At 45.1% G+C, this 18885-nt stretch overlaps 1 protein-coding gene and 1 long non-coding RNA gene across 5 annotated transcripts in view; one reads left to right on the top strand and one right to left on the bottom strand.

Annotated features, from left to right (window-relative positions):
• Positions 1–16897, bottom strand: part of Pex14 (peroxisomal biogenesis factor 14) — a 139652-nt gene extending 122755 nt beyond the window's left edge. Inside the window, exon 1 of one of the 3 annotated variants that reach the window (XM_060379068.1) lies at positions 16752–16897. In XM_060379068.1, coding sequence (XP_060235051.1) covers positions 16752–16787 — 36 coding nt within the window. In that variant the 5' untranslated portion in view covers positions 16788–16897. The remainder of the gene's footprint in view (positions 1–16751) is intronic. The other 2 variants (XM_021636211.2, XM_060379067.1) reach the window with 2 other exon arrangements.
• LOC132652937 (uncharacterized) lies at positions 16123–17271 on the top strand. 2 transcript variants are annotated; one of them, XR_009590476.1, is made up of 3 exons: positions 16123–16306; positions 16427–16559; positions 16993–17271. It is a non-coding gene; the product is annotated as an uncharacterized LOC132652937 (long non-coding RNA). The 2 variants fall into 2 exon arrangements; XR_009590475.1 differs by lacking the exon at positions 16427–16559.
• The last annotated feature ends 1614 nt before the right edge of the window (positions 17272–18885 follow it).

The following is an 18885-nucleotide window of genomic DNA, read 5'->3' as shown; positions in this document are numbered from 1 at the left end:
CACAAAATAAAAATAAAATAAATTTTAAAAAAAGTTAGCGGGGAATGGTGATATATGTATGTAATAATCCCAGCACCTGGAATTTGGAGGCAAGAGAATCAGGAGTTAAGAGCCAGCCTCAGCTACTACATATTAATTCAATGCACATCCTGGGGAGGTGGAGGCAGGAGAATTCAATCCAGTCTACCAGGATCCACTGGCCACACAACCTAGCCTAACCTAGTGGGAGACCCAGTCGCAAAAGGAAACAAGGTGGATGTCCTCCTGAAATGACACCCATGGAGAATCTCTGGCCTCTACATGTACACATCCACATGCATACATGTAAGCACACATACACAAACATACACTATTTTAAGTAAAATATTAATAAAAGAGCACAGTGGAGGAAAGGCAAGTGCTGTGCCTTTCAGGACAGAGGTGTGGCCTCCCCCTGCTGGGGAGGTGCTGACCTTCCCCTGCTGGGAAACTTGCCAAGTGTGTACCTCTCTGCACAGCAAAGGCCAAACTGGCAAGAGTTCATGAACTTGAGCAAAAGGAGAACCTCCAAGTCCATAAACCGAAGTCAGCGTCATTCTGTGTACGTCCTGAGCCAGTCTATACAAACTGCTCTTTACTGGGAAGAATAAGAGCCAATCCACAAATTCTCTGCGGCAGCGGTATGTGGAGAGGGTTTGTGTGGACTTGGGCATTAACAGCTGAGTGACTGGGTGTGCTATTCACCCTAGCAAAGCCTCAGTTTCCTCAGCCATGGGAATGATTCCACAACACACACCTGAGAGTGGAAAAGATAAACTCTATCAGGCCAGCCCTCGGCTCCTCTTCTCACTGCAATGGAGTAACAGATGGGCTAATTCTCCCAGTAGGGAGGCGCCTGCAGGACTGTGCTCCTGTAGATACAGAACAGTACGGAGGATCTGTGTCCTTACACCACTCTGGCTTTCTGCCGTGGAGCACAGTTCAAACGAGAGAGGAGGCTGTCCAGCACCGCACAGCAGTCTCTCTCTGTGTTGAAGAGTCAGAGACCACATTTCAAGGAGGCTGAAGCAGGAAAACACTGCAGGTCAGAGTTCCAAAGAAAGCTATGCCAAAAAGAAAGTTCCAGAAATCTACATGGAGGTTTTTTGGTTTTTGTTATTGTTTTTGAGACTTTGTTCAATAATAAAATCTGTGTGTTCAATAATAAAATCTGTGTGCACTCCTGCACTCAGTAAAATTCAATGAAGGTTGAAAAAAAAAAGAGAGAGAGAGAGAGCCAGGAGCAGTGGCACATGCCTGTAGCTCCAGCACTCAGGGAGGCAAAGGCAGTTGGATCTCTGTGAGTTCAATGTCAGCCTGGTCTAGAAAGGAACCCAGGACAGCCAGGGCTACACAAGAAACTCTGTTTTGAAAAAAACAAACAAAAAAGTGAGGAGGAAGCTGTGAGCTGAGAATTGTCAGGTTGCTCAAGTTGCTCAAAAGGCTCAGGATCCCAAGTTATCAAAATACGGTGTCCTGCTTACTCAGAGCTTTCCATAGACACCTGAAAAGTCTGCACCTTTGGGGCAGAGAGAGCTGTCAAGTTATCCCCAAAGCAAATGCTACTCTAACAAAGCTGAAAAGTGGGACGTGAGGGGCTGGAGAGGTGTCTCGGTGGTTAAGAGCATGTGTACAATCACAAAGACCAGAGTTGGAATTCCAGTGCCCCTGTAACAAGCCACATATCCCTACATACACACTGATAACCCCAGGAGGACAGAGACAGACAGACAGAAGGATCACTGGGGCTTCCGGCATAGATTTAAGGTGACACCCCGCTTTAAAAAAAAATTGTCAGAAAAATTGAAGTGGACCCTCTTCTGGCCTTGACACCAGCACACAAATGCACATAAGAAAAGAAGGAAGGGAGGAAGGAAAAAAAGGAGAGAAGGAAGAGAGGGAGGAATGAAGTGAGAGGGAGGGAGAAAGAGAGAGAGAGAGAGAGAGGGAAGGGAGGGAAGGAGGAAAGAAGAGGAGAGGAAGAGGAGAGCAGGACTTGAAAGAATCACATCCTTGCCTTCAGAACAAAGCCCAACATTCTTTAAAGAACACAAAATCCCAGGCCCAGTGTGTTGCTACACACCTGTAATACTATCATTCAAGAGGCTGAGATGGATCCTTAGTTCAAGGCCAGCCTAAGCTACATAAGAAGACCGTTTCAAACAAACAAGCAAAAAACCCACAAAAGAGGCCAAGTGAGACAGCTAGATGGGAAAGCGTGCCTGGTACCAACCCTGACAACCTGAGTTCAATTTCTCAAACCCCCATGGTAGAGAGAACTGACTTCTACAAGTTGTCTGACCCCCACACACGCAGACACATACTCACACTAAATAAATTCATACTAATTTATTTTTAAGATACACAAAATCCACATCCTAAAGATAAAATTCACAACAGTAGAGGTAACATTTACAATAGGTAGCATCCCATCAAAATTCTCTGTTGAGCATGGTGCTAGAAGGCTAGTAATTCCAGGACCTCCAAGTGAAGGCAGGAGAGCCAGAAGTTCAAAGCCAGCCTTTGAATACACAGAAAGTTCAAAGAACCTAGGCTACAAAGATCCTGGAGAGAGAGGTAGGGAAAACATAGAGCGGAACAAGGAGTTGGAGAGAGAATAAATAAATTTGAATAGTTATATTCAAGTACCTAAGGAAAAATATATACTGTGAACTGGAGAAGTAGCTCAGTGGTTAAGAACATTTGCTGCCCTTGGGGAGGCCAGTGGTTCAGTTCCCAGCAGCTACATGATGACTCACAACTATCCTGCATCCTGTTCCAGGGAATGCGATGCCACTTCTGACCTCCCTCCCCAACTTCCCCCACACTGCAGGAACATGATACACATATATGAACACAGGAAAAACACTCACATACATGAAACAAATCTTTTTTAAAACAATGAGGAAAAGTGTCATATAAAATAAAAATAAGTCCTTTGTGGGTGGCAGTGAACCTAAAGAGCTTTGGTATCAGGCTGCATGGTGGCTCCCATAGTGGCACTCACTGCCTGCCAGAGCAGGAGCCGCATGCAGTCCTGTGGTGGCACCAGCTTCCAACACTGCACGTATGCCTCCGCTCCACAGACACCATCAAAGTGGACAGGAGCCTCGAACCACCTCAAACAATTCTCCATCGTAAGCTCAAGTCCCAGCTGCCCACTACAAGCTGCTTCACCACCACCTGTCACGAGGGAAGACAGAGTGGTTTCCTAAGCAGCCAGGCAGCAGCTGACTTGCTGAACCCAATTCTTCCCTCTAGAGGCAGGCCCAGGCCCTGCCAAACCCCAGAAGAGAACTGACAGGAAGAAACTGCTGAGGCTGGAGAGAGGCCTCAGCAACGAGCGCATGCTGCTCAAGCTTGAGGACACATTGCAGACCCCTAGAGAAACGCTGGGCATGGAGCCCACTTGTAACCTAAGCACTGTGGAGGCACCCGCCTGGCTCCAGGTTCTGTCTTAGGGGCACAAATTGGAGAGTGACATCCTCCTCTAGCCACCATATGTGAGCACACGCACACGCACACGCACACGCACACGCACACACACACACACACACACACACACACAAAATCTTCCAAGCGATCTAAGAAAAAGAGCAATCCTAAGATTACTCAGAATGAGCCATGGCCAGATACTTCAGAAACCACACAAGCTACAACCAAATAGAATGTAACTGTCAAATACCACCAGTGGGCTGTCAGTTCACACTCGAGCCACTGAAGCTGTCTTTCAAAAATGAATACAAATGGAAGCAAAGGAGGGGGAGGGATGGACTTGTCAACAAAAGGCAGTAGAATTGGGCCTGGTGCCTCCGGTCTACTGGTAATCACAGCAACTCAGAGCTGACACAGGAGAATCACAAGTTCAAGGCCTGCCTGGGGAAAAGTAAGAGAGACCCTGTCTTATAATAAAAAGTAAAAACTTAATAATAATTTTTAAAGAGCTAGAAAAATAGCTCCAGGGTACAGTACATACCCAGCATTCCCTAGGACCTAGGATCAGTCTCCAGTACAAAAAAAAAGTATATTAAGACTTTCAAACAAGTTGAGCAAGGTAACACACACCTTTAAGCCCAGGACTCCTGGATACTGGCAGGTGGATCTGAGTTCAAGGCCAGCCTGGTCTACATATGGAGTCCCAGACAAAACAAAACAAACAGGTAAAACTCTTTCAAAATGTCAGGGGAAAATCTGAGAACCTGGACACTTGAGAAGAAAATGCCTTGCCCCAGCAGTTAAAAGCGTGACCTTGAGGCTACAGAGGCTAGGAAGAAAAACCCTGATCAGCCAAGCAAAGACGAACTCTTCTCAGAACTAGCATGTGTTCTGGTCAGTTGTTCCAAAAGTCATGTGTGAGAGGTGGCCCTTAGCCATTAAATCCATGACGGGGGAAAAAAAAAAAAAAAGAAGACTCTTACTACTGTCACCAAATGATAGTACCCAGACAGGAGCTTTGCAAAAATGCCCAGATACTGTCCCACTGAAGAGGAACCTTAAAAGCTACTGAACATGGAGGAGGGGTAGGTAATTCCTGAAATCACCAAATAAGAAATCATGAGCAAGGGACCTCTCGGTCATCCTCACGAGGGAAGACAGAGTGGTTTCCTAAGCAGCCAGGCAGCAGCTGACTTGCTGAACCATCTTCCCTTGAGTAAGTCCTGTGCAGAACACACCAGACATCTCCCATCATCACCTTATACATCTGTCAATATGAAAATCTCCCAAACACTGTACTGAGATTTCAAGAAGTGCTGGAGCTGGAAAGGCGGCCCAGCGGTTAAGAGCACTATGGCTCTTGCTGAAGAACTGGCCTTAGTTCCCAGCACCTACATGCTAGTCCACAACCACCTGTGACCACTGTGCCTTTTCACCTAGCCTCTGTGTGCTCCTGAACACACATGCTACACATAAACCCTTACAGATTCAAAACAAAGTAATAATAATAATAATAATAGGGCTGAAGAGATGGCTCAGTGGTTAAGAGTGGTGTCTGCTCTTCCAGAGGTCCTGAGTTCAATTCCCAGCAACAACATGGTGGCTCACAACCATTTATACTGGGATCTGATGCCCTCTTCTGGCATGCAGGTGTACATGCAGATAGAGCACTCATATACATAAAAAATAAATAAATCTTTAAAAAAATAAATGTGGAGGCTGGAGAGATGGCTCAGTGGTTAAGGGGACTGACTGCTCTTCCAAAGGACCCACGTTCAAACCCCAGCACTGACATGGTAGCTCACAACTGTCTGTAACTCCAAGATCTGACACTCTCACACAGACATACATGCAGGCAAGATACTAATGCACATAAAATAAAGGTAAATACATTTTTATTATAATTTTATTTATTACTATTCACTTTGTATCCCAGCTGTAGCCTCACCCCCGTCCCCTCCCGATCCCACCCTTCCTCCCTCCCTCATCTCCCTCCTCCCATGCCCCTTCCCCAGTCCACTGATAGTAGAGGACCACCTCCCCTTCCATCTGACACAGAACACCAACAGCACAGGCTCTAAGATCAACAATCAATAAATGGGACCTCAGGAAACTGAAAAGTTTCTGTAAAGCAAAGGGCACTGTTGTCAGAACAAAATGACAGCCTACAGATTGGGAAAGGATCTTCACCAACCCTATATCTGACAGAGGGCTAATATCCAGAATTTATAAAGAACTCAAGAACTTAAACAGCAACAAACCAAGTAATCCAATTAAAAAATGGGGTACAGAGCTAAACAGAGCACTCTCAATAGAGGAATACCGAATGGCAGAGAAACACTTAAAGAAATGTTCAATGTCCTTAGTCATCAGGGAGATGCAAATCAAAACAACCCAAGATTTCACCTTACACCCATCAGAGGACATGGAGAATGGGGAACCTTCCTCCATTGCTGGTGGGGATGTAAACTTGCACAACCACTTTGGAAATCAATCTGGCGATATCTCAGATAATTAGGAATAGTTCTTCCTCAAGATCCAGCTATACCACCCCTAGGCATATATCCAAAAGATGCTCAAGTATACAACGAGGACATTTGCTCAACCATGTTCATAACAGTTTTATTCGCAACAGCCAGAATCTGGAAACAACTTAAATGTCCCTCAGTTGAGGAATGGATACAGAAATTGTGGTACATTTACACAATGGAATACTACTCAGCAATTAAAAACAAGGAAATCATGAAATTTGCAGGCAAATGATGGGAACTAGAAAAGATCATCCTGAGTGAGGTATCAAGAAGCAGAAAGACACACATGGTATGTGTGTCTTTTTTAAAAAGATTTAAAAAATAAATAAATGTAACTTTTAAGAAGCCATGAAAGAAGCCATGGGACAGTGAGATCTTCCACATGCATAGAAAGAACACAAGGTTACAGAACAACACACAGATCAGAAATCCACAGGCTTGTACATTTTATAGAAAAGGCGAGTCCTCAGCGCCAATAAATGCAACTTAGGGTAAATGCAACTTTACCCTAATAGAATATATCCTTACCAAATGACATTCTAAATGTCTCACCAAGAACTTAAGCAAACTGATACCTTTAAAAGGAAGAGGGAAAGGGAAAGAGAGAAAAATCGAGCCAGCCAGATGCTGTTGTAAATGCTTTAATCCAGGCCTCAGTAGGTGGAGGCAGGAAGATTGAGAGCTGGAAGTCTGCTATCAATGAAAGCTGTCTCAGAAAACCAATAATGGAGGAGGTGGCTTACAAGGTCCCACTCCACTTCAGAATCTACATGCAGTCAGCAGCAGCCAGGGGAGAGAAGTTTATTTCAAACCCCTATAGGTTACACACCCTATACCCAGGTGTACGTGGGCAACACTAATTGGTCTCAGTAGATAATAGATAGATAGATAGATAGATAGATAGATAGATAGATAGAGACAGAGATAAAGAGATAGATAGATAGATAGATAGAGACAGATAGATAGATAGAGATAGACAGATAGATAGTTAGATAGATAGAGATAGACAGATATAGAGAGATATAGATAGATAGAGATAGACAGATAAGATAGATAGACAGATAGAGATAGACAGATAGAGAGAGAGATAGATATAGATAGATACATGGATAGACAGACAGATAGATAGATAGACTGCTATTTAGATAGACAAGTAACAAGTTAAGAGCACTTAAGACCCAAGCTGAAAAAAAAAAAAAAAAAAGACCCAAGCTGAGTTCCCAGCACACCAACATGGTGGCTCACAACCAACTATATGCCTTCCTCTGACCACCACTGGTACTGGGTATACATGCACACACACATACACTCAGGCACACACACATACAACACTCAGGCACACACACATACACTCAGGCACACACACATACACATACAAAAAATGTTTTTAAAGAAAAGAGTGAGCAACATAAACTGCATAAACGTGAAAAAAAAAAAAAGAAAGGAAGCCTTATGCAAACCTAGATCCACTGGCCAGGAAGCTAGAGAAGACCTAGCCTGCCGAACAAAATATCTCCAGCTACGGTTGTTTGTGGCTTTGGTTTGGTTTGGTTTGGTGTTTTGGGTTTGTTTTATTTTCCCAGAAATGGTTTCTATGTAGCCCTGGCTATTCTGGAACTCACTCGGTAAACCAGGCTGGCCTCAAATTCATAGATATGCCTGCCTCTACCTTCCAAGTACTGGGCTTAAAGGCATGTGTCACCACCATGCTGGGTTTTGTTTTTTCAATCTATGTTATTTGAAACAAGGTCTACCTCTGCAGTTAAGGCTGGCCTTGAACTCTCCATCCTCCTGCCTCAGCCTCTTGAACAGTGGGATTATGGTATACCTGGATTACATGACCCCATCGCAATCAATCCATCAATAACAGAAAGAAAGAAAACTTTAAAATTAGTAGCAAAAACTAGTAATTTTCATGTTTCCAGAAATTAACAACAACAACAAAGTTTAGAGAGCCTTTAATTTAACCCCAGCACTCGGGAGGCAGAGGCAGTGTGCTCTCTGTGAGTTTGAGGCCAGCCTGGTCTACATAGTGAGTTTCAGGACAAATCCCTGGAGTAGGAGTTCCATGTGGGTTCTGCAGTTTCTGGTCCTCTGGAAGGGCAACAAGTATTCTTAACTGCGCACACTATAGCACCACATACAGTATTTGGAGAAGAAAACACAAGGACAAGAAGTAGTGACATCTGTCTCTGGTTCTGCTAGGGCACAACACCTTGAGCCCAGGAGTTTGAGGCCAGCCCAATCTACATAGCAAGTTTTAGGCAACCTGGCCTACATAGTGAGACAAGGAAAGAAAGATAGAAAGGGAGGGAGGGAAGGAGGGAAAGAAGGAAGGAGGGAAAGAAGGAAGGAAGGAAGGAAGGAAGGAAGGAAGGAAGGAAGGAAGGAAGGAAGGAAGGGAAAAAAACTAGATCAGCTACTGTGGTGCACACCTTTGACCCCAGCACTCTCCGGGAGGCAGAGATCAGCCTGGTCTACAAACTAAGTTCCAGGATAGCCAAGACTAAGTAGAGAGACCATGTCTTTAAAACAAAGAAGTATTAGTAAAAATCAAACCCAACCAACCAAAAACTCAGCAAGCGAGAGAATAACGGTCTCCTCAACTTGACAAAGGGAACCTACGAAAAGCACACAGCTAACGTCACACTGCACTCCCTCGAGCTCAGTCACAGGAAGAGACGTTCACTCTCACTACCACTTTGAGCATCATTCTTAAAGTTCTAGCAATAAAACAAAAAAGTAAAAGGAGCTGGACACGACACAGTGGTGAGAAAGAGCAGCTGGGAGGGAAGAGGAAGGGAAGAGGAAGGAAAAGGTTAACTGGAAGAGGAAAGGGACAGTTGCCTTTATTCGCAGATGATACGATCACCTACACAGAAACCACAGAGAATCTGCAAAATGCTACTGAAATGAAAACCAGGTCTAACAAGGTTGCAGATACATTGCCAATACACAAACCCATAATTTCATTTTTTACACTAGCATTAAATAATTAGAAAGAGAACTAGGTGCAGCGGCACACGCCTATAACCAGCACTCGGGGAGGCAGAAGCCGGTGAATAACTGTGAGTTCAAGGCCAGCCTGGTCTACAAGGCAAGTCCAGGACAGCCAAGGCTATCTGTCTCGAAACTCTGTCTCGAAACAACAACAACAAAAGTAATAATTAGAAAGCTGGACATGGTGGCACGAGCCTATCATCCTAACACTTGGGAGTGAAAGCACAGTGATCATGAGTCCAAAACATAAGCAAAACCTATGAATACAATGGCATGCTCAATACAGCATGCTTAAGAAATTTAACAGAATGTGTCCACGACCCACACACTTAAAATTATAAAGCACACGGAGAAAAGCCAAAAGATCTAAGTAGTGCAGACATGCTTAACTAGGAAGGTCACATGAAATGATTGTTCCTTCCCAAAGTGACCTACACTCAATTCCCACAACTCCAGCAAGCTTTTATGTAAAAATTTTTAAAAGGATATTTTGGGGGGAGTGTGTGGGGAGGGGTGAGATTCTGTAGCCCAGGCTGGCCTTGAATTTACACAATCCTCCTGCCCCAGCCTCCTACATTCTGGGATTACAGGCATGACCAGAACTATCAAATTTACTGCTAGAGACTGAGAAGATGGCTCCTACATTCAAGTACTTGCCATACAAGCATGAGGACCTGACCTCAGATCCCAGGCTGTATGAAAACCCAGGTGTGACCGTGCCTCCACAAGCCCAGCACTAGGGCAAGCAGCCACAAGATTCCTGGAGCTCACTAGCCAGAGAGTCAAGCCAAATCAGTGAGTTCTAGCTTCGATGATCCCCAACTGAAAGTGGAACCAGACAAGGTGGCACTAGCCTTTAATCCCAGTACTTGGGAGGTGGAGGCAAGCAGAATTTCTGTGAGTGCAGGCCAGTTTATAAGTTCAAGGTTGGCCAGAGCTGCAGAGAGAGACCCTGTCTCAAACAAACAAAAACAAACAAAAAGTGGAGAGTAACAGAGGAAAACATCTATTATTGCCCTCTAGTGTCCACACACACAAGCAGGCACATACATGAACATACACACAGGCACACAGGAAAGCTTTCGAGATGAATACAATTACAGCAGGGCCGAGAGATGGCCCAAATGGTTAAGAGAGCTTTCTGCTCCTCTTGAGGACCTGAGCAGTCAGTCGGCAGTTCACAACCACCTCTAACTCCAATTCCAGGCCATCAACATCCTCTCCTGGCTTCTATGGGCACCTGCATACTTGCACACAGACACACATACACATGAATAAAAGTATGGGGCTGGCTGAGCATGGCAGTGCACACCTTTAATCCCAGCATTCAGGAGGTGGAGGCAGGCGGATCTCTGTGAGTTTGAGGTCAGCCTGGTCTACACAGTGAGTCCCAGGACAGCTAGAGCTACTTAGTGAGACCCTGTCTCGAGAAAGCGAGATAGAGAGAAAGAAAGGGAGGAAGGAAAGAAGGAGGAAGGAAGGAAGGAAGGAAGGAAGGAAGGAAGGAAGGAAGGAAGGGAAAAGGAAAAGGAAAAGGAAAAGGAAAAGGAAAAGGAAAAGGAAAAGGAAAAGGAAAGGAAAGGAAAGGAAAGGAAAGGAAAGGAAAGGAAAGGAAAGGAAAGGAAAGGAAAAGGAAAGGGGTGCAGGGTGCAGCTGGAGCTCTAAGTGGCTCAACAGTTAAGAGCATTTATTGCTCTTGCGGGTTCAGGTGTCAGCATCCACATGGTGGTTCAGAGCCATCCATAACTCCTGTTCTATGGGATCCGATGCCCTCTTCTGACCTCCAAGGACACCAGGTTCACATGTGGTTCACAGACACACATGCAGGCAAAACATTTATACACACAAAACAAATAAATCTAAAATACAGTTAATAAAAGAAAAAATCTTAAAATTAGAAAAAATAGTTACAGCAATCAAAACAGTATGCTATTTGCAGTAGGCTTATAGATACACAGAATAAAGTCTAGAAACCGACCTTTGTGCATACTTAAGATTATTTAATTTTTAACAATGGTAGTACTAATTTAAGGGAGAAAGGGCAATCTTATCAACAAATGGTTCTGAAACAGGGTTACCTACAGGAAATAAAAATGAACCTTAACACAATGTAAGTCAACATTAGTTGTCACATATGTAAATAAAAGCCGTGCAGCAATTCCACCACACAGTCACCAGAATGGTTAAAATCAAAGGGCCAGGCAACACCAAGTGCTGGGGGGAGTGTACAAATAACCCAAACTCCAGGATACTGTCAGGGAATAAAGATATAAAAACACAGCTTGCTAAAGAGGCCCATATAATGCTAAATCCACACTGAACTCATGACCCCGATCTACTCATGAGAATTTACCAAAACCATGAAAATGTCCTTACACACCCTCAACATGAATATTCTGGAATCAGGACTATGGGGAGCATATCCCACAATGACCCCCAGGATTCCTACCTGCTGCTATCTATGCCCTTTTGTGTGTCCTCCCCTAGAGTGTAGGTGGAATCTGTGACTTGCTTCTGCCAACAGTATGCCAAAGAGGACAGCATGCATGTAATTATATTGACGTGGGGAAGACGTAAGACTACGATGTCCCTTTAAAGGCACAAACCTTTAATCCTAGTACTCTGAGGGCTAAAGCAGGTGGATCTCTGGGACTCCAAGCTAGCCTGGTCTACATAGCAAGTCCTAGAACAACTGGAGCTACATAATAGAGAAATCCTCCTCAATTAATTAACCAATTAATTTAATATATGCTGTGTTTTGGAGCAATAGAAAACTACTGCAGTCCAAAAGCTCACCAACTAGTGTACAGATCAACTTTCTGATGGTCAACTCCTTAGTATCAAGTATGGAGGGGCTGGACTAACTCAGAGGTTAAGAGCACATACTGTTCTTGCAGAGAACCCAGATTTGGTTCCCAGCAGCCACATAAGTAGCTCACAACCACCTGTCACTCCAGCTCCTAGACATTTGATGCCCTAGACTCCACAGGCATCTTCACTCACATACACACACAAAAAAATAAAACAGACTCAGGAGGCAGAGGTAGGAGGATCTCTGTGAGTTCAAGGCCAGCCTAGTCTATACAGTGAGCTCCAAGACTGCCAAGAATATCTAGAGAGACTTAGTCTCAAAAAATAAAATAAAGCCAGGCTGGTGGCCTACACCTGTAATCCCAGCACTCAGGGAGGCAAAGGCAGGAGGATCACTGTGAGTTACAGGTCAGCCTCATCTACAAAGTGAGTCCAGGACAGCCAAGGCTACACAGAGAAACCGTCTCGAAATTTAAAAAAAAAAAAAAAAAAAAAAAACCATAATAATAATAATAAATCTTAAAAAATCCAGCCTGGTGGTGGTGGTGGTGGTGGTGGTGGTGGTGGTGGTGGTGGTGGTGGAACACACCTTTAATCCCAGCACACAAGAGACAAAGACAAGCTGATCTCTGAGTTTGAGGCCAGCCTGGTCTACAGTCAGAGTTCCAGGACAGCCAAGGCTACACAGAGAAATTGTCTCAAAAAAAAAAAAAAAAAAAAAAAGAAAGAAAAAGAAAAAAAAAACAAAACTAAGAATGAGGTATCTAGATGTCCCAGTGGGTAAGGCACTTGCTCTCAGTCTGATGATTTTAATTCAATGCCAAGGACCCTTGTGGTGGAAGGACAAAACCAATTCCCACTAGCTGTCCTCTGATCGCTACATGGTCATGGCACGTGTGCACACCCACACACCACACACAAATAAATGTGTCTTTAAGGTAATGAAGGGCCCCAAGGTCATGAATGCAGGTGAGCTGGACCTGCCCCTAACCACCAACTGCAGCACTTGGGAAAGTGGGCCTGGCACCTCGCCTGGGCACCACAGCAGACTGGCTCTTAAGGTGTGGGTGTGGATGAGCTGGCCAGGAGGGCATGAGGGTGGGACAGCTGACCCTGCCTCCTGCCAGCGGCAGCATTGGTTGGCCTAGCCAGAGCAGTACTGGAGGGCTCACCCAATGGTGTGGGTGCAGGAGAGCCGGTGGACCACAAGCTCAGCTCCCTCCCAGGCCCAGATCCAGGGCTCGGAGTTGGCCGATCTCAACATCCATCTCATCTATGAACTGCTGGAGCATGTGACTTCTGGATCCTGCAGACCAAAGCTGCAGAGTCTCCCTAACACAAGGCAACAACAGGCTACCTGGGAGGAGGCCCAGTGAAGATCCAACACTGACGGTGTCACAGGAGACAGGGACCTCAAACCAGACCAATGACTGACTGCAATGAACATCTGCAAGTAAAGCTGTGTGGACGGAGGGGTGCACTGCGGGGCACACCGTGACACACTACAGCTTCCTCGATGAGATATTTGTATGCTTTGTTTTGTCTGTTTGTGTGTTTTTCTTTCTTTTGGGGGGAGGTTGCAAGGAAAGAGGATGATTACTAGAGGACAGGAAGGTAAGTGGAACTGGGGTATATGATGTAAAACTCATAAAGAATCAATAAAAAGTTTTTTAAAAATTAATGAATTATAAATGGTTCAGGATATATGATCACACTATGAACCCTGAAATTTATATACTGGAAAAACCTGTTTCTCATTGTGGTGTGGCTCAGGCCTAGCCTACACCTTTAATCCAAGAGCTTTCTGTAAACAGGATTAAATAAAGTCAATCATAGGTCAAGAGTAGGAGCAAGCAACCAGTTGACAGAAGTGAACATAGGAAAAAACCATAGAGATTGAGAGGAAGTCCAGAGGATGCACAGGAAATAGAAAGAGGGATCATTGCCGGATGTGGTGACAAACGCCTTTAATCCCAGCACTTGAAAGGCAGAGGCAAGTGATCTCTGTGAGTTTGAGGCCAGCCTGGTCTACAGAGCAAGTTCCAGGACAGCCGGAGCTACACAGGAAAAAAAAAAAAAAGAAAGAAAGAAAGAAGGAACTTTTTAAAAAAAGATTTATTTATTTATTATCTATACAGTATACTACCTGCATATATGCCTGCAGGCCTTGATGGGTTGTTTTGTTTTGTTTTGAAGACAGAAGAAGGAGCTTTTTCTTTCTGGGACATTGGTTGAGGAGGAAGGGTCACCTGGGTGCTCTCTCTGCCTCTCTGAGCTAGCAGGCTTTCACACCAGCATCTGGCTCCTGAGTCTTTATTGGTAAAATCGAAAGTTTGGGATTTTGTTTAAAAGCAACAGATAAAGAAGGTGGAAATTTTCACAAACATTATTATGACCAAGAAAAGCCTAAAAGAATAGGTTATAAACCATTTTATCACTCCTAATGACAGAAGCCAGAAGCAGAGGCTCAGCAGGAAGGAGCAGAGCACTAAGAGATACAAAACTGTTTTGCTCTTGATCCTGGTGGTGATAACAGAGGTACATCACAATTTCTCAAAACTGAGTAAAGTAACCACACCACACACTCATTAGTGAGTTCCAGAACAGCTAAGGGCTGCATAGTAACACTGTGTCTCAAAAAAAATATAAAATAATAGTTCATTAATTAATTAAAAGTTTTTTCAAATATGTATTTAGTTATTATGTATATAATGTTCTGCCTTTATATAGACCTACACACCAGAAGAGGGCACCAGATCTCATTCTAGATGGTTGTGAGACACCAAGTGGTTGCTGGGAATTGAACTCATGACCTTTGGAAGAACAGCCAGTGCTCTTAACCTCTGAACCATCTCTCTAGTCCCTAATTTAAAGTTTATTAATTTGAGGCTGGGAATGTAGCTTAGTTTGTACAAAGCCTGCCTAGCATATACAAGGTCCTATTTCAGTCTCTACCACCAACAGACTTTGGCGGCACATGCCTGAAGTCTCACCACTTGTGAGGTAGAGACAGGAGGATCAGAAGTTCAAGGTCATCCTTGGCTATGTAAAACTCAAGGTTATTTGGTTTACAAGAACTGCCGTTTCAAAATAGGTAAATAAACAAGTAATGCTTCAGTGGTGCACGCCTGTAATCTCAGCATTCAGGAGGCTGGGGCAGGAAGACAGTATATACATATATACACATATATATTTTAAGTGTGTATTTGCAGCTTATTGTTAATGATGGAACATGACAAAGAGTTCAACTTTTTCCTCAGGCTGCCACAGGTTCTGATGCAATGCCATCCGTATCAGCTTGGGAAAGGAGGGCAAAGGAGAGGCAGAGCTGAAACCAAACAAGTGTTGGCCAAACCCTTAAAAGACCTTAGACCCTTTCCACATATACAGAGGGTGATGTCCAGAAACAAAGGAACCCTCAAGCACACCAAGGCTTCCAAGTGATTAGAAACACTTCTAGTATCCTTCATAAAACTGGAACATGACCTGGAGGAATCAGAAACTGTGGACACAGCTCCCATTCCTAAACAGTTCAGAAAAAAATTGAGGCCCTGACGCATGGGGCACTTTAGCAAACTAGGTAAGCTAACACAAGAAAGGGGGCCCCTCTTTCGGGCACCCCAGATGTCTTAGAGCATACACACCATTCCTGAGTTACTCACACCACTAACAGAGGCCGATCTAAGTGCCCAACTCCCTTAAGTGTGATCCTCTAATTGACTTATCGCGAGTAGAAAAGAATATTAAGTGATAGTCCTCTGCCTAGAAAGGAAGTGAAATATTGGCAAGTGGTTGAAAACTCTTAGAAGTGCTCCAAGGAGGTGAGAGATGAATGATGAGACTCCCAGGTGAAAACTGTTTTCTTCCCGGGTCTATCCTAATTAAATTTAAACATAAGATAGCCAACTAGTGGAGTCACACACTGTGTGGGCTGAAATCAAGGCTCAATGATGCCCGTAATTTAGGGCATGTTACAAAACCTTGCTACCCACTTCTGCACTTTACAAAGGGAGGAGAGATGGCTGAGCAGGTAAAGGTGTTTGCTACCAAGCCAACTCCGAGATCCACATGGTGGAAGAACCGATTCCTACAAAGCTGTCCTCTGACTTCACCAGCTCTGTGGTGAGAGCATATAAACACAAGAATAAGCAAGATTCCAAAGTAAACATAACAGGTCCTCTGCATGACAGCAGGCAGTAAAAGGGCTGTCTCTTAGCAGTTTTCCTCATCCGCTACCGAGAGCTTATCATCATTATTTCCCTACACCAGAAGCCCAAGCATCAACACTGGCCCATAACTGAGGCCGAATCTAGTTAAATCTGCAGGTGAAAAACTCGGTGGCGAATCCCTGGTTAAAAAAAAAAAAAAAAACACCCTAGATAAGCACGGGTTGGTTCCTCGGCCGAAAGCTCAGTGGCGTCTCTTATTTAGAGTATATCCCCTTTCTACTAACGCGCTAGAGGGACGGAGTCCTCGGAGCGACGCTCTAACTTGGCAAGGGAAGCCCCAAGGTGACTGAAGACCAAGGTGTGGGGTACTCGAGGAGCTGAGGGGCTGGGGAGCAGGGGCGGCCGGGCGCCTCCCCTCAGAGGACAGCCGGGTACCAACGAGCCTTCCCCACCTCTCCCCAGCAGGCCTCCTAGCTGTGGGCTGAGGACCTAACTGGGGCCCGCCGCCCCCGACCAAGTCCAGCGGGCTCCGAGGGGCCGCCGGGCAGCAAGCGGGGCCTCGAGGCCGCTGCCGAGACCCCAACTCCGGAACGTGGTGGGAGTGGGGTCACCGGGGGAGGAGCCGGCGGGGAGGACCCGGAGAGGGGCGGGGCCCAGAGAAAATCGAAGTCGGGGGAGTCCTCAGCCTCAAGGACTCAGGGCCGCTGCCCTGCTGCCAGCCGGGCGCCGAGCGCCGCTCCAGCCCCGACCCCTGCCAGGCGCGGCGGGGCAGTCCCACTCCCCTCACCTGGTTCGGCTGCTCTGCCTGCTCCGAGGACGCCATCTTTCTGAGGCCTGACTAGTCGACCGCCGCGGGCCCACGTTTCTCCCAAGAGCACTCGCTCTCGCTCTCCAGACAAGACCAAAGTAGAAGGACCTGAGCCCGTCGATGGGGCGGGCTCCGGGCAGAAGGGTTGAGCCTGGTGTCCAGGTTACCTGGCAGTTTTCAGGAAAGTCCATAGTCCAAAATCTTTTTTCTTTTTTTATAGAATATCGTGGGGCCGAAGAGATGGCTCAGCAGTTAAGAGCACTGGCTGTTCTTCCAGAAGACCCAGGTTAAATTCCCAGCACCCACATGACAGCTCACAACTGTCTGCAACTCCAGTTCAGAGGATCTGACATCCTAACACAGACATAGGTGGATAGATAGATAGATAGACAGACAGACAGACGGATGGATGTAAACACCATGGTTCAATCACATCCACTTCTAAGTTCCTCTTCCCCCACCAGGTTCTTCTTTTTAAAAATAAATTTATTTATTTACATGTTTGTGTATTTAGAGGTTTTTTTGCTTGTTCGTTTGTTTTTGTTTTCTGGATAACTCCTTATGTAGTTCAGAGTAGCCTCAAACTTAAAGCCCAAGATAAACTGCGTCCACTCTTGCCTCCCTCTGGGGTACTGAGATTACAGGTATGCACCACAGGCCCATATTTATTTTTGAATTAAATCTCTCCCTGTTCTTATAGTGCCATGGGTACATCTAGGGACTACTTATTTAGTACATACATGAGGATATAAATTAAATTTTAGCCATCCAGTAGAGTATGCTTCGTTGAGTATCTACAATTCTCAGAATTACTCAGAAGCCAACACTCAGCAACTCCCTCCTGAGAAACCCATGTTCCACATGTGCAGTGCTTTCTCGGGCTGTGTCTCCTAATGGCCGTCCTTCATCTGTATTAGAACTGATGGTGCTTTACATGGAGTTGGAGGCTCGTTGGTCAAGTGGAAAAGTAACTTTATTCACCCTGTCGTCTCTGGGGCTTGCTGCCTCCATCTGCTAACGTAGGCCTAGTCTTCGCACCTTCTAGCCTCTCTACATTATAATCTAGGCCTAGAATGTTTTCAGCCCCTGAGACTTACGGCTGAATAAGCTCACCCCTTTCTAGTTCTGAGCTCTTGCTTCCTGGTTCAAACTGCCCTGTGTGTCCTCAACCTAACTCTACAATCTATTCTAATCTTCCGGCTCCTTCTCATCCTCTTGCTCATTCTGTCTTCACCTGTGTCTAGCTTGTTCTCTCTTCAACCCGTTTCTCTAGAACTGTCCCAGTAAAGCTGCCCCTGAATTCCACAAATGGAACTGCCACAAACTCAACTCCCCTGCAACTGCCTCTCCACTCATTGACTAACCCAACCTGCCTGAACACAACTGGCTAGAACTCAGAGATTTGCCTCCTGAGGGCTGGGATAAAGGTACAGACCTTCCTCGGTACCAGGATGGCCTTGAACCCAGAGATCTGCTTGCCTCTGTCTCCTCAGATTAAAGGCATATCTGTATCCCAGCTGGATCACACAGACCTAGAAGGCCTTTGGAGATCTCTTGACAGAGCAGCCATGTTCTAAATTAAAATTCCTCTACAATAAAGTGCTTACCTAGAATGCATAAAAAATTAGGTTCCAAGCCGAGCTCGATGGTTTATGCCTGTAATCCCAGCACTCTGGAAGGCAGAGGCAGGTGGAGCTCTGTGAATTGGAGGCCAACCTGGTCTACAAAGTGAATCTAGGACAGCCAAGGCTACACAGAGAAATTCTGTCTAAAAAATAAATAAATAAATAAATAAATAAATAAATCAAAAAATAAAATAAAATAGGGTTCTAGCACCATAAATACCTGGTATGGCAGTACATGCCTGGAATCACAGCACTTGGGAGGCAGAGGCAGTAGAATCAGTTCAATATCCTTGGCTACATACTGAGTTCAACCTAGACTACATGAGACCCGCTATTTAAAAAAAAAAAAAAAAGACAGAAGATCCAGCACCCAACCTTTGCCTCCAACCCCAAACAAACAGACATACATTGGAGCATCTGAGAACTCTGGCATCTATGGAGAGAAGAGCCTTCTGTGAACCGTCATCATGGCAGCCAAATTGTTAGAT

This window comes from Meriones unguiculatus, chromosome 3, assembly GCF_030254825.1.
Source record: "Meriones unguiculatus strain TT.TT164.6M chromosome 3, Bangor_MerUng_6.1, whole genome shotgun sequence".
Classification (NCBI taxonomy): domain Eukaryota; kingdom Metazoa; phylum Chordata; class Mammalia; order Rodentia; family Muridae; genus Meriones; species Meriones unguiculatus.
This window is presented reverse-complemented; position numbering and strand designations above follow the sequence as displayed.